At 44.2% G+C, this 20,315-nt stretch overlaps 1 protein-coding gene across 2 annotated transcripts; it reads left to right on the top strand.

Moving 5' to 3' along the window:
• The first annotated feature begins 99 nt into the window (after nucleotides 1-99).
• TMX2 (thioredoxin related transmembrane protein 2) lies at nucleotides 100-20,315 on the top strand. 2 transcript variants are annotated; one of them, XM_023215563.2, is made up of 8 exons: nucleotides 257-468; nucleotides 17,159-17,219; nucleotides 17,462-17,575; nucleotides 17,901-17,977; nucleotides 18,209-18,315; nucleotides 18,520-18,585; nucleotides 18,676-18,805; nucleotides 19,682-20,315. In XM_023215563.2, the coding sequence occupies exons 1-8, from the start codon at nucleotides 280-282 to the stop codon at nucleotides 19,826-19,828; spliced, it is 891 nt and encodes a 296-aa protein (XP_023071331.1). In that variant the 5' UTR covers nucleotides 257-279; the 3' UTR covers nucleotides 19,829-20,315. The 2 variants fall into 2 exon arrangements, with proteins under 2 accessions (XP_023071332.1, XP_023071331.1); XM_023215564.3 differs by lacking the exon at nucleotides 19,682-20,315 and having other exon boundaries at nucleotides 100-468; nucleotides 18,520-18,574; nucleotides 18,676-18,768.

Below are 20,315 nucleotides of genomic sequence, written 5' to 3'. Positions count from 1 at the left end.
TGAGAACGTTCAGGAAGTGCTATTTAACCTTATTAGAGTCTTCTGCTAGCTACGCTAGCTACAGTCCAATAAAATGACTTAGGCTGATAAAGCGACAGCTAGACCAACCAATAAAATATTAAATTCTTTTTTGGGTTCTGACATACCACAGCGTTGAGAGAACTACATCCGGGTTTAGAGGCCGTACGTTTGTGATGTAGCCCAATAGCAGTCGCTATGGTGGGGGAGGCGGGGCCGGACCTACGACGCTGGTGAGCAGTAGCCCTTGCGGCCGAAAAGATGGCGGTCTTGGCTCCTCTAATTGCTCTGGTGTATTCGGTGCCGCGACTTTCACGATGGCTTGCCCAACCTTACTACCTTCTGTCGGCCCTGCTCTCTGCTGCCTTCCTACTCGTGAGGAAACTGCCGCCACTCTGCCACGGTCTGCCCACCCAACGCGAAGACGGTAACCCGTGTGACTTTGACTGGGTGAGCGTCCCGCGTCTTAGTACCCCGCGACCTTGACTGTCCCTGCCCTTGCAGGTGCATCTGGGAACCCTGGGGTTTACCTTTCTGAGGACACCTGAGGTTACGAGCCTGTAGCGGACTTATACAGACTATAAAGTGTAGAGTCCGAACCATCGTCGAGACTAAACTTTGTGTTTAATATGGGAAAACGGAACCTGTTAGTCGTAGCCCTGTACAACGGCCCAACAGTTTCTGACTGTTGAGTCCAGGTTTCTTTCCATTTCACCATTTAGACTAAGAAACAGCCCTGTCAAAACTTACATACACGTGTATAGCATTTTACAGTGCCGCTCATTATGTAAAGCCTCCTGAGGAGCCAGTAAGATAGGGAAGGCAAGTAGTAGTATTCCTGTTTCATTGGTGAAGAAATGGATCTTGGTATATTTAGGCGACTTGCCCCAGGTCATACAACTAATGAGTGCCTGGGACTTGAAACTATTCTTCTGGCCACACTACCTGCACATACTGTCAGCCGTTTCTTAATTCAATCAATATTTCTAGAGTGTACACTCTAGGCACTCTGCTTGATCCTGAGGATGCAAAAGTGGATAAAATTTTGGGGCTACTGTAAAGCAATTGTAAAAAATAAGTTGTAAAGAAATCTTTGGGATTTCTTTGAGAAGTGTCCCAAGCTCCTTGCTGTGCTTCCTTGGAATGGGTGGAAGGACTGCTCAGAACATGAACTTAAAGCACTTTGCCCTCTGCCATATAGCATGTAAGGGCCAAGGAAAAGCTTCCCCTTTGCTCTCTGAGGGTTTGTTGAAAAATCAGCCGACAAAGGGCACGTTAATAGGAGAAAGGCACAGAAATTTTATTTTAACGTGCACAGCATGAGGGAATTGAAGGAGAATGACCCAGTGGGGTACAGAGGCTTATATACCCTTCTTCATAGGAATATGGGAGATGGGGAAATGTGGATGATTTTAAGGTGGATCGTAAATGATTTTTAGGGTGATTCAGTGGCCTGGAGAACATACAGTGGCGTGGGACAATGACTGTTGGGCCTGCAAAGCAGACAGTGGTTTCTGACAAAAATCTGTCTTGGTGTGTTGACAGGCTTCAGTCTTTCTTCCTGTACTATGAGTTAAGTTAATGAAGACTCAGGGAAGAGACCAGAAGTAATTGTTTTCTTCTTTGACAGGTCTGGACTTTAGGCAGATAAGGTAGTTATCAGAGTAAAGCTGCTTCCAGTATCTGCTGGTATCCAGGGACCTTTAATTTAAAATAATTAGCATACAGGATGCCATATTTTGGGCTGTGAGTCCCTGGTCTCCTTTATTTCCTTTGTCTGAAACTTCCTTAGAAGTTTCCCTATAAAAGCTGAGTTGGTGTCTGTGGAGAGAGAAATCCGGCTAGTAATTGAGCGGCAAAGGATCCCATTAAACCAGTCTCTCGGCCGGGCGCGGTGGCTCAAGCCTGTAATCCCAGCACTTTGGGAGGCTGAGATGGGCGGATCATGAGGTCAGGAGATCGAGACCATCCTGGCTAACACGGTGAAACCCCGTCTCTACTAAAAAAAATACCAAAAAAAAAAAAAAAAAAAAAACTAGCCAGGCGAGGTGGCGGGCGCCTGTAGTCCCAGCTACTCGGGAGGCTGAGGCAGGAGAATGGTGTAAACCCAGGAGACGGAGCTTGCATTGAGCTGAGATCCAGCTACTGCACTCCAGCCTGGGCGACAGAGCGAGACTCTGTCTCAAAAAAAAAAAAAAAAAGGAAAAGAAAAAGATAAAAAAGTTGAGACCATAAAATCAGGCATGAGCACCGGGCCCTCTTTCTTTTTGAAAAGGCCTTGAAAGATGGCTCTCTCCTTCACCTTTTGTTGTGTCCTGTAACTTTTACTAATTATCTAAAGTAAGGGAGAAAAAATGTTTTTGAAAACAGGCAAATAAAGTATCTTTTGAACATGGCTTTTATTCTGCATGCCTGTTATATCTGTATCTTTATATATGTCATATAGAAGTGATATTTCACTACCAAACTACATGAAAGAGCTCTAATCAAGTAATTTAAAAAATGTAAGTGCTTATCAGATTGGTAAAAGCTAGCTCAGATGCCTTTTAATTTACATAACCTTGGTAAAACTCTCCAGTAATTTAAAAATCTTAAAGTCATGTTTAAACCCTCAAGTTTTTTTTCCCTACTGGAAATTTGGGTTACTAGAAGTTAAGACAGTAGAAACATAAAATACGCTTTTATTAAAATTTTATCAGCCGGGAGCAGTGGCTCAAGCCTGTAATCCCAGCACTTTGGGGGGCTGAGGTGGGCGGATCACCTGAGGTCAGGAGTTTGGGACCAGCCTGGTCAACATGGCAAAACCCCGTCTGTACAAAAATACAAAATTAGCCGGGTGTGGTAGTGTGCACCTTTAATCCCAGCTACTTGGGAGGCTGAGGCAGGAGAATCCCTTGAACCCGGAAGGCGGAGGTTGCAGTGAGCCGAGATTGTGCCAATGCACTCCACCCTGGAGGATAGAGCAAGACTCCCTCTCAAAAAAAAAAAAAAAAGAAAAAGGCCGGGCGCGGTGGCTCAAGCCTGTAATCCCAGCACTTTGGGAGGCCGAGATGGGCGGATCACGAGGTCAGGAGATCGAGACCATCCTGGCTAACATGGTGAAACCCCGTCTCTACTAAAAAATACAAAAAACTAGCCGGGCAAGGTGGTGGGCGCCTGTAGTCCCAGCTACTCGGGAGGCTGAGGCAGGAGAATAGCGTAACCCCGGGAGGCGGAGCTTGCAGTGAGCTGAGATCCGGCCACTGCACTCCAGCCTGGGCGACAGAGCGAGACTACGTCTCAAAAAAAAAACAAAAAAAAACAAAAAACGCAAGATGTCAATTCTCAAAAAAATATAAGTTTCTCTTTTGTTAAGAAACTAAGCGGCTTGGGCTGGGTGCAGTGGCTCACGCCTGTAATCCCAGCACTTTGGGAGGCTGGGGCAGGTGGATCACCTGAGGTCAGGAGTTGGAGACCAGCCTGACCAATATGATGAAACCCCATCTCTACTAAAAATACAAAAAAAATTAGCTGGGTATGGTGGCGTGCGCCTGTAATCCCAGCTACTCGGGAGGCTGAGACAGGAGAATCACTTGAACCCGGGAGGCAGAGGTTGCAGTGAGCCGGGATTGTGCCATTGCACTCCAGCCTGGGCAACAAGGGCGAAACTCCATCACACACACACACACAAAAAGAAACTTAAGTGGCTCATGCCTGTAATCCCAGCACTTTGGGAGGCTGAGGCAGGCGGATCACTAGGTCAGGAGTTCAAGACCAGCCTGGCCAACCTGGTGAAACCCCATCTCTACTAAAAAAATACAAAAATTAGCCGGGCATGGTGCCGTGTGCCTGTAATTCCAGCTACTCGGGAGGCTGAGACAGGAGAATTGCTTGAACCCGGGAGGTGGAGGTTGCAGTGAGCTGTGATCATGCCACTGCACCCTAGCCTGGGCGACAGAGCAAGACTCTGCCTCAATAAAAATAAAAATAAAAATAAAATAAAATAAGCTAAGAGTTGCTTTATAATGAAGAAAAATATACAGATAAAACTAAATGGATTAAAAAAAAGCGAAACAAAACAAGCCAGGGCAACAGGTTATCAAGAAAATAGTCGATATAGGGGAAGGGCAAAACCAAGTAACTATTTAAAACCAAAGGGTGTAATGTAAAGGAATTGTTCCATCTTGTAGATTAGTATCATTCAGCTTTTTTTTTTTTAAAAAAACTTTATTATAGTGAATTGTAAAAATAACCACTTTAAGGACAAAATTCTTAATTTTAAATGCTACAGAATTTAAGAGCTTGTTTGGATTAATGCAGGACCCACAGCTCATTACTGAACAGTCACTGAGTATACATGATCCAAACGCACAGGAGGTTTATTCCTGAAAAAAGCAATCAGCTAGTGGGCCAGATAATGCCATTATAAGGTCTGTTTGCCCTGAGAAGGGAATTGCCCAACTCTCCCTTTGAAATACCAAGTGAAGTACCCGAGATGAAGCAGTTTGTATGTTTCATATACAAGCCATGTTGGACTAGCTTTATGATAACTGGGATATCCTCCCACCAACTATGTCTCTTACCCAGGTCATGGTAAATTTGTAGGTTAAGATGGCCTGTTTTACATGGGTGCCCGTCCCACAGAATCATAGGTCTGTTTAAGAAGCCTTATCAAATATCTTACCCTTCGTAGGTCTTATAGATGCAACCCCCTGCTGAGAACCCAAGCCCTTTGCACCAGAAAAGGTAAAATGGTTTGGGGATTAAAAAAAAAAAAAAGCTTCCTGGGACCAGAACATAAAAACATTCAGGTTAATAGAACTGTAAAACGTAAGATGTTTAAACAAGCTTTATGTAAGGTAGTTGTAATTCCTTTTACCTCAATGTCTCATGAAAATGGGTACTATAAGGTCGGGCACGGTGGCTCACACCTGTAATCCCAGCACTTTGGGAGGCCGAGGCGGGTGGATCACAAGGTCAGGAGCCTGGCCAAGATGGTGAAACCCTGTCTCTACTAAAAATAAAAAAATTAGCCAGGCGTGGTGGCAGGTGCCTGTAATCCCAGTTTCTTGGGAGGCTGAGGCAGGAGAATCACTTAAACCTGGGTGGCAGAGGTTGCAGTGAGCTGAGATGGCACCACTGCACTCCAACCTGGGCAATAGAGTGAGACTCTGTCTCAAAAAAAAAAAAATGGGTACTATATCTAATTGGGGGATGTTTTCCCCTTTCTAGTACTATAAAACTGAAGACGTAAATCAGATCATGGAAATCCTCCATTGCATAGTCTTTTGTGTGGAGCATTTATTGAGGCTGATAGCAAAAACTAAGTACTTTTCAATTTTTGTTTTTTGACGCTGTCTCAAAAAAAAAAAAAGGAGGGTCCGGAACAATCTTTTAAGTTATTTGGGTAAAGTATGTACTTGTAAGCAAATTTACCTTGCCCAAGGTCTCCAAACTTAGAACTGTAATTTTATAACAGTATAGTTGTCTGCATAAGTTCAATAATAGTTAAAAAATAATTGTTTTAAGGGAAAAGTGTGATACTTAATACTAGATTTCAGCCCTGTTTTGTTTTGTTGTTTTTTGGGATGGATTCTCAGACACTCTTTTTGCCCAGGCTGGAGTGCAATGGCACAGTCTCAGCTCATTGCAACCTCTGCCTCCCAGGTTCAAGCAATTCTCCTGCCTCTGCCTACCAAATAGCTGGGATTACAGGTGCCCTCTACCACACCTGGCTGATTTTTGGATTTTTAGTAGAGACTGGTTTCACCATGTTGGCCAGGCTGGTCTCGAACTCCTGACCTCAGGTGATCTGCCCACTTCTGCCTCCCAAAGTGCCGGGATTACAGGGGTGAGCCACCGTGTCCAGCCTCAGCCCTAACTTTTTAAGTGCAGATTAAGCCATTATTTATCTCTCCTTGTTTTACTTTGAAGGAAACCAAAATCATGGTATTCTGAAAAGTAGAAACATGAATCTCCCTTATTTGGTGTCCCACTGACCCTGGATCTGTTTCACTGCTAATGCTCTGCTGCTAAAACTATACAAGCTGCCTCCCTCTAGGCCCAAGGACTATCTTGGAAGAGGTGGGCGCATAAGGTTATAAGGGATGGTTTTGAGGGATAAAATTAGGTCAAGATTGGCTGGTTGAGGTGGCTCATGCCTGTAATCCCAGCACTTTGGGAGAGCGAGGCGGGTGGATCACTTGCAGTCAGGAGTTTGAGACCATCCTGGCTGACAGAATGAAACCTTGTCTCTACTAAAATTACAAAAATTAGCCGGGTGTGGTGGTGCATGCCTGTAGTCCTAGTTACTTGGGAGGCTGAGGCAGGAGAATCACCTGAACCCAGGAGGTGGAGGTTGCAGTGAATGGAGATTGTGCCATTGCACTCCAAGCTGGTCGACAGAGCGAGGCTCTGTCTCAAAGAAAAAAAAAAAGGTCAAGATTAAACCCTCCAAATCAAGAAGGAGGTACTAAAAATGCCCAAACAGCTGGTAAAACAAAATTGGTTGCCTTCTAAACTATTATGTGTCACTTTTGCATCCAACCTAACCATAAAAATTTTCTGCTTACTATAAAATTAAGGAAAAATATTTACTAACATGATAAAATACCGTGGAACAAAGCCTCCTGGGTATAATACTCCGAATTATAAGTTGTGAAGATAAATATATCTACAGATATAGATATGTATATATACATATTTTAATTATTTTTCAGAATGATGCTTATGTTTTGTATAGCTAATTGCTATAAGTCTGTAACAGAAACCAAGCTTACAGTAGCTCAACACATAAAAGTTAAACATAAGTCAGTCTGCTGGGTGTGGTGGCTCACTCCTGTAATCCTAGCACTTTGGTAGGCCGGGGTGGGTGGATTGCCTGAGCTCAGGAGTTCGAGACCAGCCTGGGCAACATGGTGAAACCCCATCTCTACAAAAAAAACAAAAAATTAGCCAGCCATGGTGGTGTGAGCCTGCAGTCCCAGCTACTCGGGAGGCTGAGGTAGGAGAATTGCTTGAAGCCAGGAGGTGGAGGTTGCAGTGAGCTGAGATCACGCCACTGCACTTCAGCCTGGGCGGCAGAGCCAGACTCTGTTTCCATAAAAAATAATATAAAATAAAAAAAAGAAGTCAGTCTTGTAACTTTGATTTTTGGGTTTATTGTCGGCTTAAACTTAAAATAATTTTAAGAAAATAAAAAATTTTAAATAATTTTAAAATAATTTAATAAAAAATTAAAAAAATTTTTTAACTTAAAAAAATAAAAAGTCTTGTAACTTTGTTTTTTGGGTTTATTGTCGGCTTTTTTTAAACTTAAAAATAATAATTTTAAGAAGTAATGAATGCCTGTCCACATCCATTCCTATATGGCCTAAGACAATTAATTGACTATAAGTCTTTTGACTCTCAAGGCCCTCAGCCATAGGGAGTCCTGCCGAGGAAAAAACACTGTAGAATTATATGACTTCTGTGACAAAACCTTTTCTTCCAAATACCTGTATATGGTGCAATACAAAAGTTGTGGGAAAAATAGGTTTGTCTACTTTTAGTAAGTCCATAACAATTTAAAAACCAAGGACCAGGCATTTCTCCCATTTAATTTATATTCTCCCTCAGAATGCTATACCTGTGGAGATAAATTGGCCGGAAGCGAGAATAAATGTATTACATTCTAATTTAATGTTGGTATCACAGTTTTCAAGTAAGATTTATCACAGAGTGCAAATAACCCTTAATAAGGAGTATAAACAAATTGTAAGTCTATTCAAAGAATATGATGAGGCATGCAGGATTTTCCTGGCTGATTGGGTTGTTGACTGCCCTCAGATTCTACCTATAACCCTGAACGCCCAAATCTTCACTGTCTTTATGATATTTGTTATTAGCATTAGATATTTATTGTAAATATTATGCCAGATACATCAAAAGGGAAATGCACAGTTAAAGACCCAGATTGTAATAGCTCAGCAAATTGATCTGATCTGGGATTTTTTTAGACTAAGCCTGACCCCATTTCATCCCTTAAACAACTGGTTATTACATCAGGTCATACCATGTCCTCCCTCCATTATCCAAATCGCTAATATTTAAAACTATGACCATCAAATCAAAAGGACTCTAGAAACAAGCCTTGCTAGTCCTGTGGGACCCTGCCAGATGGCCAAATCAAACAACTCTAGGAATGAGGTTTCCTAGTGCGTTGGGACCTGCTGGTGTTTGTTGGCCTACACATATATTCTATGGAGTGCTTTTTGGCCAAGAGGGGGGACTGAGGACTAAGCTGTGATTTTTTTTTTTTTTTTTTTTTTTTTTTTTTTATCTTGCCCAAATTCCTTTCTAAGGGATCTGGGGAGTCATGCCCTACAAACCATAAATTCTCATCAGACAGGTTTTATTTAACCCTGGATATCTATTGTGACTTACTTTCCAATCTGACTCTGGCATAACAAGGAAGACTAAAAATGTTTTACCCCAAAATCTCTTTCCTTCCCATACCTTGAAATTGCCCTGCAAAGTCTCTTCTGGGAAAAATCCACATTCTATAGAGAATCCCTTCTCCCCTTTGTTTTCCTTCCTTCTTTCCTTTCCAGATCCAGGAGATAATCAACTAAGAGCTGGGCACCCTTTTAAGCCCAGTAAGAGACAATTTACAACCTGCTGTCTAAGAAGTCTGCTGAGAGCTTCCTCTGCACAATAAAACTTGGCCTCCACAGTCCTTTATCATAACCTGAACATTCCTTTCTGTGAATCCCGTCTTTAGACGACTCAACCAGTTGTCTGCCAGAAAATGTTTAAATTTACCAGTAGCCTGGAAGCCCCCGCTTTCAGTTGTCCTGCCCTTCTGAACGAAACCAGTGTATTTCTTAAATGTATTTGATTGATGTCTCATGCCTCCCTAAAATATTAAACCAAGCTGTACCCTGACCACCTTGGGCACATGTTCTCAGGACCTCCTGAGGGCTGTGTCATGGGGCATGGTCACTCATATTTGGCTCAGAATAAATCTCTTAAAATATTTTACAGAGTTTTTTTTTGTTTGTTTTTGAGACGGTGTCTTGCTCTGTTGCCCAGGCTGGAGTGCAGTGGCATGATCTCACTGCCTCCCGGGTTCAGCCATTCTTCTACTTCAGCCTCCCGAGTAGCTGGGAGGACAGGCGCCCGCCACCTCGCCCCGCTAATTTTTTGTATTTTTAGTAGAGACGGGGTTTCACTGTGAGTTTGACTCTTTTTGGCAACAATAATATGGTGCCCAATGTGGGTCTCAGAGAAGACTCAGAACCCCGAAGGAGTTGCCCGAAACCGGAGGTAAGGTACCAGCAGGAGCCCGTTGAAGCCCTACTGAGTTCGAGCTTCTTCTCCTCGGGTGGAACTGTTAAGTTGTCCTGAGCCCTGGACCTCCCTTCAAGGGCTGATGGTCCTTGACTTATTCTGAGCTGGTTTTCTCCTAGGAACTTGTTGCTTACCTAATTGTAGTTTGGATATGCATTCTGAAGGGAATTCTCTATTGCTTTTTCTCCTAAAATTTATCTTGATTCGGTTCTTCTGTGTGCATTTGTGTGCGGAACTGAACTGTTGTTTTCATAGAGACTGAGTTTTCCAGCTCTGAAGAGAAAGGGCATTTGCTCTTCCCAGCCGAAAGGTGCCCTTGGATGACTGGGGGCCTCGTGGGAGTGTCCAGGGGGTTGACCCCCAAGACATACAGTGGCCCTGCACTTGGGAAATCCCCCAAAAACAATTTTAAAAATGGCTCATCCAGGAAATGCATGTAAGGGCTGATCACCCAGCATTTTGAGCCCTCTCGGAGGTCACAGACCTCTGGAGAGAGACAGATAAGAGGGCAGAAACGACTCAGTGGTGACACTGTGGAGTCCTGCCCACAAGCAGCATGCATCAATCCACCACACAAGAACTCGAGGCTACAGCTCAGCTCCTCTTTCTAAGGAAAAAAAAAAGGGCAGGGAACAAATCTAAGAATAAGGAGAAAATGAGATGTCCCCTTTTTGGGCCCTCCGTAGGTTTCATGGCATCTCTACTTGCCAGAGTTGATATAAAATGGAAGTAATATGGTCTTTGTGCACATTTGCATTAAAGAAAAAGAGTCCTAAGGTCGAACTGAAAACTAGAGTTCTAGGTTCTGTTTTTTTTTCTGCCTGCTTTAAATCGGCTGTTACTTTTCAACTTAAAAACCACTGTTCTCTGTTTTTTTGCAAGTCGGTGAAGTTGTATTTGTCTCATGGCGAAAGTACTGAATTAATAGCTATGGGAAGTGTATAAGTGTGTGTGTGTATTTAAAGGCCTTTATAATAGACATATAATTTTACATTCAATTGGCAATTGAAACCCTTTTAATCTCCCTCTAGCACACTAGACTTTCTCTTCTTACCTTATGATGTAAATTTTGCTATCTGATGTTCACCTGAGTTGCCTTTAATATGCAAATTTAAGGCCATTTAGCTGACAGCTGCCTAGTGTAAGATTTTTAAAAATGGAAAAAAAAGGAGGTCATTACGAGTCTATGCAGTGTGCTTCTATCGGCATACCTAATAAGTCTGTATATTTATGTGTGTATACAGTATTTTCACTACTGAAAATATATAAAGAGCTCTAATTAATTGGCTTAAAAATACACAAAAGCAGGTAGGGCGCAGTGGCTCATGCCTGTATTCCCAGCACTTTTGGGAAGCCGAGACAGGTTGGATCACAAGGTCAAGAGTTCGAGAACAGCCTGGCCAACATGGTGAAACCCCGTCTCTACTAAAAATACAAAAATTAGCCGGGCATGTTGGTGTGCACCTGCAGTCCCAGCTACTAAGACTGAGGCAGGAGAATCGTTTGAACCCAGGAGATGGAGGTTGTGGTAAGCCACACATATATATATATATACATGCAGCGGGTATGGTGCCTCACATAATCCCAGTACTTTGGGAGGCCGAGGCCAGTGGATCACCTGTCAGGAGTTCCAGACCAGCCTGGCCAACATGGTGAAAAGTACAAAAATTAGTCGGGCATGGTGGTGGGCACCTATAATCCCAGGTACTTGGGAGGCTGAGGCAGGAGAATCGCTTGAACCCGGGAGGTGGAGGTTGCAGTGGGCTGAGATCACGCCGTTGCACTCCAGGCTGGGCAACAAGAGTGAAACTGCGTCTCAAAAACAACAAAGTCCAGGCATGGTGGCTCATGCCTGTAATCCCAGCACTTTGGGAGGCCGAGGCAGGCAGATCATCTGAGGTCAGGAGTTCAAGATCAGCCTGGCCAACATGGTGAAACCCCGTCTCTACTAAAAATATAAAAATTAGGCATTTGTGGTGGGTGCCTGTAATCCCAACTACTCCGGAGGCTGACGCAGGAGAATTGCCTGAACCCATAAGGCGGAGGTTGCGGTGAGCCGAGATCGTACCATTGCACTCCAGCCTGGGCAACAAGAGTGAAACTGCGTCTCAGGCTGGGCACAGTTACAGCTCACACCTGTAATCCCGGCACTTTGGGAGGCCAAGGCGGACCACTAGGTCAGGAGATCGAGACCATCCTGGCTAACACGGTGAAACCCGTCTCTACTAAAAAATATAAAACATTAGCCGTGTGTGGTGGCAGGCGCCTGTAGTTCCAGCTACTCCGGAGGCTGAGGCAGGAGAATTGAACCCAGGAGGCGGAGCTGAGCCAAAGACTGAGCCACTGCACTCCAGCCTGGGTGAGAGAGCGAGACTCCATCTCAAAAATAAAAACAAACCCAAAAAAAACCCAGAGTGAAACTGCGTCTCAAAACAAACAAACAGAAACCAAGAATCTTGTAGAGTGAATTTTTACCCTCAAATAAAATAACTGGGTTGCTAGAGAGAAAGAGATTTAGGGTAAAACAGCCTAACCACTGTGAATGGTCTACGTACGTCATAATAAGATTAGTAAGAAGGAATTTTTAAAGGGGTTGTATAATTCAGTTGGCTATGATTAAAGGAAAACATATCTTTCTAGAGATTAGTCTTTTTAATATTTTAATATTTATAAAAATGCACTAACATAAAACTTAAATTAGCTAAAACAAGATTTATTACAAATATTTTTAGTTCAACTTTTTTTTTTTTTTTGAGACGGAGTCTCGCTCTGTCACCCAGGCTGGAGTGCAGTGGCTGGATCTCAGCTCACTGCAAGCTCCGCCTCCCGGGTTCCCGCCATTCTCCTGCCTCAGCCTCCGGAGTAGCTGGGACTACAGGCGCCTGCCACCTCGCCCGGCTAGATTTTTGTATTTTTTAGTAGAGATGGGGTTTCACTGTGTTAGCCAGGATGGTCTCGATCTCCTGACCTCGTGATCCGCCCTTCTCGGCCTCCCAAAGTGCTGGGATTACAGGCTTGAGCCACCGCGCCCGGCCCTAGTTCAACTTTTTAAATGTTTAAATTCTGCACTGTGTTTCCTTTAACATTCTTCAAATTGATACCTTAAAAGTGCTACTCTTTCTCTTTTTGTTGAGACGAAGTTTCGCTCTGTCTCTCAGGCTGGAGTGCAGTGGTGCAATTTCCACTCACTGCAACCTCCGCTCACTGCAACATCTGCCTCCCGGCTTGAAGCAATTCTCCTGCCTCAGCCTCTCGAGTAGCTGGGATTACAGGCGCCTGCCACCACACCCAGCTGACTTTTTGTGTGTTTTTAGTAGAGACAGGTTTCACCCTGTAGGCCAGGCTGGTCTCGAATTCCTGACCTCAGGTGATCCACCCGCCTCAGCCTCCCAAAGTGCTGGGATTACAGGCGTAAGCCACCGCACCCAGCTGATAGTGAGGAATTTACAGATGAAACGATATAGCTGGAATTTGCTTTAAGTTTCTCTAAGAAAAATAAATGGGTAGTATATATGAATTGGAAATCACAGTGGCAAAATGTTGGTTACTGTTGGAGCTGGGTAATAGGGGTTCATTCAGTTATCCTCTCTTCTGTATGCTTCAAATTATCCACAATAAAAAGTTTCAAAACAATTAAATAGACCAACCAAGGACTCTGCATTATAGAGTCATCCTAGAACCCAAGGCTCATTTTGTCTTCAACCTGTGGCCTTGGGTCATCCCAGCATCATCTAGCCAGCAAATGAAGAAAAGCTGGAATGCAAGGGCACACCCTTTGTTAACTGCCTGAACCCAGAAGTGGTAAATCACTTTCATTCACATTCCATTCTCGAGTACTAGTCAAACAGTTCTACCTGGATGCAAAGAAGCAGGGAGAGAGTCTAGTTGCAGTATGGGGAAGAAAAGAAATGAAGTTTGCAGTAGCAATAACTAGTCCCTCCATAGACCATTTTCTGTCCTTAGAGAATTTATTTTGGTCCTACCGTTGTTCTCCTGGTTAACTACAACTCTCTTTTAAAATTCATCTTTCAGCCGGGAGCAGTGGCTCATGCCTATAATCTCAGCACTTTGGGAGGTCGAGGCAGGTGGATCACTTGAGGCTAGGAGTTTGAGACTAGCCTGGCCAACATGGTGAAACCCTATCTCTACCAAAAATACAAAAGTTCACTGGGCATGGTGGCAGGTGCCTGTAATCCCAGCTACTCAGGAGGCTGAGGCAGGAGAATCGCTTGAATCCGGGAGGCAAAGGTTGCAGTGGGCCGAGGTTGTGCCATTGCACTCCAGCCTGGGCGACAGGGCAAGACTCCTCTGTCTCAGAAAAAAAAAAAAAAAAAAATTTAAATTAAAATAAAATTAACCTTTCCATAACTTTCATTCCCAATTCTAACCCACCTAGTTTCATTCATGAAAATCTTTCCTGGCAGGGCAGGGTGGCTCATGGCTGTAATCCCAGCACTTTGGGAGGCTGAGGCAGGCAGATCGCAAGGTCAAGAGATCAAGACCATCCTGGCCAACATGGTAAAACCCCATCTCTACTAAAAATACAAAAATTAGCTGGGCATGGTGGCGCACACCTGTAGTCCCAGCTACTTGGGAGGCTGAAGCAGGAGAATCGCTTAAACCTGGGAGGTGGAGGCCGCAGTAAGCTGAGATTGCACCACTGCACTTCAGCCTGGGCAACAGAGCAAGACTCCATCTCAAAAAAAAAAAATCTTTCCTAATTTCTGTCTTGGGTATAATATTTACTAAAGTCTGTCATACTCCCTCACCCCTATTTTCCTTTTTTTTGAGACGAAGTTTCACTCTTTGTTGCCCAGGCTGGAGTGTAGTGGCACGATATCGGCTCACTGCAACCTCCGCGATTCTCCTGCCTCAGCCTCCCGAGTAGCTGGGATTACAGGCACATGCCACCGTGCCTGGCTACTTTTTTTGTATTTTTAGTAGAGATGGAGTTTTGCCATGTTGACTAATCTCGGGTGATCCACCCACCTTGGCCTCCCAAAGTGCTGAGATTACAGGCTTGAGCCACTGCGCCCGGCCAGGAGAGCTTTATTTCTCATAAACGTTTGCAGCTTGCAGGCTATCCTGTCAGGCAGAGAAGCAGAGCCTCTGCTCAGAAGCCAAAAACAGACACTTGGGAGTGCGGGGTAAAAGGAAACAGGAATTTATGCTAAGCAGGGTGGTCAAATACACATATTTAATAACCTATTGGCAGAGTCATGAATATTTATGAAAGGAGAAACATGTGCATGTTCAGTTGAGCTTCATGTCTGTCCATAAGACACATGTTCAAAAGTGGTAATGTTAGTGTGATCTGAGGTGGAGTTTTCACCCCTCTCAAGTCAAAAGGTGAAGCAGAGGACACAGAAACTGCATTCTCCTTAGCCTGGCCAGATCCACTGCATGGTCACTGGTCTTTTACCAGGAAGCAATGCTGGTTAGTTGTTTTGTCCTGACTGCAAAAGGGAGGGGCAGTGTCAGGCAGTTGGTTGATGTCAGGTGGAGCAAGTCTTTTCAAAGGGCTGGTTTCTGTTTAACTTTCTGTTTAAGAAAGCCTAGTGCTGGTAAGTGAAGGAGGGGGTATAAAGAGGTGTCTGACCTCGCACCCTGTCACGGCCAAGATCTCAGTTTTCAAGGTTTTTCTGGGATCCCCTTAGTCAAGAGGGAGTCTGTTTAGTCACTTCAAGGCTTAGAATTTTATTACTTGGCCAGGCGCGGTGGCTCAAGCCTGTAATCCCAGCACTTTGGGAGGCCGAGGCGGGCGGATCATGAGGTCAGGAGATCGAGACCATCCTGGCTAACACGGTGAAACCCTGTCTCTACTAAAAATACAAAAAACTAGCTGGGCGAGGTGGCGGGCGCATGTAGTCCCAGCTACTCTGGAGGCTGAGGCAGGAGAATGGCATAAACCCAGGAGGCGGAGCTTGCAGTGAGCTGAGATCGCGCCACTGCACTCCAGCCCGGGTGGCAGAGCAAGACTCCGCCTCAAAAAAAAAAAAAAAAAAAAAGAATTTTATTACTTCTCAGTGTCTTTGTCATGTTTATTATGTCTCACTTGCTCACTTGGTGGTTACATTCTAGAACAGGAGTATCCAATCTTTTGGTGGCTTCCCTGGGCCACACTGGAAGAACTGTCTTGGGCCACACATAAAATACAATAACACCTAATGATAGCTGATGAGCTAAAAAAAAAAAAAAAAATATATATATATATATATATAAAACATCTCATAATGTTTTAAGCAAGTTTATGAATTTGTGTTGGACCCCATTCGAAGCCATTCTGGGCTGCATGTGAGCCACAGGTTGGACCATAAGGTTGTTATAGAAGGTGAGAAAACTGTAAAACAAGAGTATTGAAAAGGGCTTTTGAGAGTTCTGAAAGCCCCTTTCAGCTCTCAAATTATATCAAAAGTACATGGATTATCACCATGAATATTGGGTGGGGAGGAATGATTAAGTAAAATTAAACACATGGGCGCTGGGTTCAGTGGCACACACCTGTAATCGCAGCACTTTAGGAGACCGAAGCAGGCGGATCATCTGAGCTTAGGAGTTCCATACCAGCCTGGGCAACATGAGGAAACCTGGTCTCTACAAAAAATAGCCAGGTGCAGTAGTGTGCACCTGTAGACCCAGCTACTTGGGAGGCCGAGTGAGGAGAAACATGAGCCCAGGTGGCAGAGATTTCAGTGAGCCGAGATTGCACCATTGCACTCCAGCCTGGGCGACAGAGCAAGACTGTCTCAAAAATAAAAAATTAAACACATGGAATAGCTAGATATTATATTAATGGGCTATTATCAAGAAAACTTACCTGGAAAAGTTTTATTCTACAGGGGTCACACTGAGTTGATCTTAATAATCTTACGATTTTATACCATATCATGCTTTATACAACTCTTTTTAATCTATTATTTAATTCCCCAGTAGCATTTTTTTTTTTTTAAGACGGAGTCTCGCTCTGTCACCCAGGCTAGAGTGCAATGGCACGATCTTGGCTCACTGCAAGCTCCGCCTCCCGGGTTCACGCCATTCTCCTGCCTCAGCCCCCCGAGTAGCTGGGACTACAGGCGCCCGCCACCACGCCCGGCTCATTTTTTGTTTTGTATTTTTAGTAGAGACGGGGTTTCACCGTGTTAGCCAGGATGGTCTCGATCTCCTGACCTCGTGATCCGCCTGCCTCGGCCTCCTAAAGTGCTGGGATTACAGGCGTGAGCCACTGCGCCCGGCCCCCCAGTAGCATTTTGAAATCGATACTGTTCAGTTGAGGAAGCCAAAGCTAAGGGATTAAGTGCTTTGTGAAAAGCACCAGCAGGCCGGGCGCGGTGGCTCACGCCTGTAATCCCAGCACTTTGGGAGGCCAAGGCAGGTGGATCACCTGAGGTCAGGAGTTTGAGACCAGCCTGGCCAAAATGGTGAAACCCAGTCTCTACTAAAAATACAAAAAATTAGCCGGGTGTGGTGGCAGGCACCTGTAATCCCGACTACTCGTGAGGCTGAGACAGGAGAAACCCTTTAACCTGGGAGGCAGAGGTTGCAGTGAGCCGAGATTGCACCATTGTACTCCAGCCTGGGCAACAAGAGTGAAACTCCATCTCAAAAAGAAAAAAGAAAAGTACCAGCAAGTTTGTGGCAGGAGTAGAACCTGAATCCAGGTCTTCTGACTGATGTTTATCCCAGTACACCTTACCTAATTGCAGTTCGTTCGTTCTTGTTACCATTCCCAGTTTGGATCACTATTGGTTTTTATTACATATATAGTTCCCTTTCCCACCTAAATTAGCTCTAGTCACTGCATTCCTGTTATAATACTTTGATTCTGTTCCAGAGAGAAGTGGAGATCCTGATGTTTCTCAGTGCCATTGTGATGATGAAGAACCGCAGATCCAGTAAGTTTAGCCCACTTCTCAGTCATAAGGTTAGATCTAATGCCCTTTGGAGGTCCTTTCCTTCGTGTTAAGAGAGTGGCAATCATTTGGTAAATTTGTCCTACATTTAATTCCAAGGCTGAATTTGAATTTGGACCTATTCCCTCCCCATCTCCTATATCAAAGTGCCCCATGAAGAGGGACAAAGAATGGGATATAGGAGTGCACAGCACAGCCTGACCTGTGACATCTCTGTGTTTCAGTCACTGTGGAACAACATATAGGCAATATTTTCACATTCAGTAAAGTGGCCAACGCAATTCTTTTCTTCCGCTTGGATATTCGCATGGGCCTGCTTTACATCACACTCTGCATAGGTAAGGAGACTACCTTGGTTTTTTTTTTTGTAAGACTGTGTTGATAGACTTGATTGTGGAAACCACAGTCCCAACAGTTGCAATCCCAAACATGTTTCTCCATACCCTTCTTCCATATCTCGTACCTAATTAATTATATATGTAGCTCAGATGATAACAGTTTACAGAGACTGTAGTTGCAGAGGTAGGGAATGTGTTGGTCATCTACATACATCCACAAGTGTGTATGTATTTTTTGGGGGCTGAAAACCTTGGGTTGGTTTGGAAGTAAATTCCCTGTGTAAGGCTTTTTATGTTTCCTCTGACATCTTCTTTCTGTGTTTAGTGTTCCTGATGACGTGCAAACCCCCCCTATATATGGGCCCTGAGTATATCAAGTACTTCAGTGATAAAACCATTGATGTGAGTGCTCTTCCCCTTTTCTGTTTCTTGGGTCCCTTGTGGGTGATTTTGTAGTTGTGCTCTGCATTCACTAGGAGGAACAACAGTGCTTCAAAATGGATATCAAGGGCACTGTGGTTCATTATGAGAGCCGGGGAGAGGGAACGCCAGGATGAGGAATTAGATGCTCGGTGTGAAACTTCCCAGGAGGCTATGTGGATCCAGCTTACTTTTCTTCCCTGTATTTGGCAGGAGGAACTAGAACGGGACAAGAGGGTCACTTGGATTGTGGAGTTCTTTGCCAATTGGTCTAATGACTGCCAATCATTTGCTCCTATCTATGCTGACCTCTCCCTCAAGTGAGTAGTGCAAAAGGAGAGATGGTGGAAATGAAGATGCTGTGCCTTCCCTCTCACTGTTGTTTTTTTTTTTCTTTTGTCCTTGATTTTTACACATGGCAACCAAAGGCATCTCCCTCTCCCCTCTTAAATATCGATACTTCCACTTTCCTTGATCCATTGTTTTTTTTTTCTTCAGTATATTAAATAATATATTCTTTTCAGGTACAACCGTACAGGGTTAAATTTTGGGAAGGTGGATGTTGGACGCTATACTGATGTTAGTACACGGTATGTAAAGACCTGGGCAGAGGGTCTGAGCAGGGAATCACTTTGAGTGTTATACACAGGGTCATTTAGAGAACTTTCTGGGCCCTGCAGGTACAAAGTGAGCACATCACCCCTCACCAAGCAGCTCCCTACCCTGATCCTGTTCCAAGGTGGCAAGGAGGTAATGCGGCGGCCACAGATTGACAAGAAAGGACGGGCTGTCTCATGGACCTTCTCTGAGGTACCTGAAAGGAAGGGCAGGTGCATGAAGGGTGTAGAACAGTAGGTGAGCTTTTGAGCCCTACCCAGCTTTGATTCACAGTTCTGCCACTTGCCCATTAGCTTTGAGGGTGTGGACTAGTTACTAGACCTCGTGTATTAATTCACTTAGCAAATATATATTATGTGCCAGACCTGCTACTACTGGGGAACAATTATTAGTTTAAGATTTGGTCTCAGGCCAGGTACGGTGGCTCATGCCTGTAATCCCAGCACTTTGGGTGGCTGAGGCTGGCAGATCACCTGAGGTCAGGAATTCGAGACCAGCCTGACCAACATGGAGAAACCCCATCTCTACTAAAAATACAAAATTAGCCGAGTGTGCTGGCTTATGCCTGTAATCCCAGCTACTTAGGAAGCTGAGGCAGGAGAATCGCTTGAACCTGGGAGGCGGAGGTTGCAGTGAGCTGAGATTGCGCCATTGTGCTCCAGCCTGGGCAACAAGAGCGAAACTCCATCAGGAAAAAAAAAAAAAGATTTAGTCTCGAAGGCCCCTGAACATATTGTCTGTAGGTGTTAGGTTCCTTGTCAGTTAATTGGAGGTAATAACCCCTGGCTTACAGGATTATTTTGCAGATTACATTAAATAATTTAGGTATATATAATTCTTGGCACAGTGAATAAATACCCATTGAATAGTTAAATACCCATTGGCACATAATGGGTATTTAACTATTAGTTGACTTTTCTGGGTACCTAAAAAAGAGAAAGGTTAGGGAAGATTTTTGTCCTTTGCTTACTCCTTTCTTTCCCAGACTGTGTGTAAAATACCTTACTTCCCAGGCTCTTTACTCTCCCTTCCAACCCAGATCCTGATTTGTGCATCTCTTTTGTGCAGGAGAATGTGATCCGAGAATTTAACTTAAATGAGCTTTACCAGCGGGCCAAGAAGCTATCAAAGGCTGGAGACAATATCCCTGAGGAGCAGCCTGTGGCTCCAACCCCCACCAGAGTGTCTGATGGGGAAAGCAAGAAGGACAAATAAGATCCTCACTTTGGCAGTGCTTCCTCTCCTGCCAATTCCACGCTCCTTCCATAACCACAAGCCTGAGGCTACAGCCTTTTATTTATGATTTCCATTTGGCTGTGACTGGGTGGGGCAGGGTGCTGCTTCTGATTTTAAAGAGGCATCTAGGGAATTGTCAGGTACCCTACAAGAAGGCCTGCCATGCGGTGGCCAACTGTTTCACTGGAGCAAGAAAGAAAGAGATATCCTATGATGGAGGGGGAAATGGTTTTCCTCCAAGCTTGGGTCAGTGTGTTATCAACTATTCAGACATCTCCATGGTTTCTCTATGAAACTATGGTTTCATTATTCCTTCTTACTCGACCTGCACAGCCTGGTTAGACCTAGATTTAACCCTAAGCTAAGATGCTGGGGTATAGAAAGCTAAGAATTTTCCCTCAAGGACTCTTGCTTCCTTAAGCCCTTCTGGCTTGGTTTATGGTCTTTACTAAAAGCATAAGCCTAA

This window comes from Piliocolobus tephrosceles, chromosome 13 (assembly GCF_002776525.5).
Source record: "Piliocolobus tephrosceles isolate RC106 chromosome 13, ASM277652v3, whole genome shotgun sequence".
In the NCBI taxonomy this organism is placed as follows: Eukaryota; Metazoa; Chordata; class Mammalia; order Primates; family Cercopithecidae; genus Piliocolobus; species Piliocolobus tephrosceles.
The sequence above is the reverse complement of the archived record's forward strand: the minus strand, read 5'-3'. Positions and strand labels throughout refer to the sequence as shown.

Excerpts from the sequence above, each read along its gene's own strand:
- TMX2 (XM_023215563.2), top strand. The coding sequence starts at position 280 with ATGGCGGTCTTGGCTCCTCTAATTGCTCTGGTGTATTCGGTGCCGCGA. Across the intron at positions 469-17,158 it reads ACCCGTGTGACTTTGACTGG|AGAGAAGTGGAGATCCTGAT; the intron begins GTGAGCGTCCCG and ends ATTCTGTTCCAG. Across the intron at positions 17,576-17,900 it reads TTACATCACACTCTGCATAG|TGTTCCTGATGACGTGCAAA; the intron begins GTAAGGAGACTA and ends TTCTGTGTTTAG.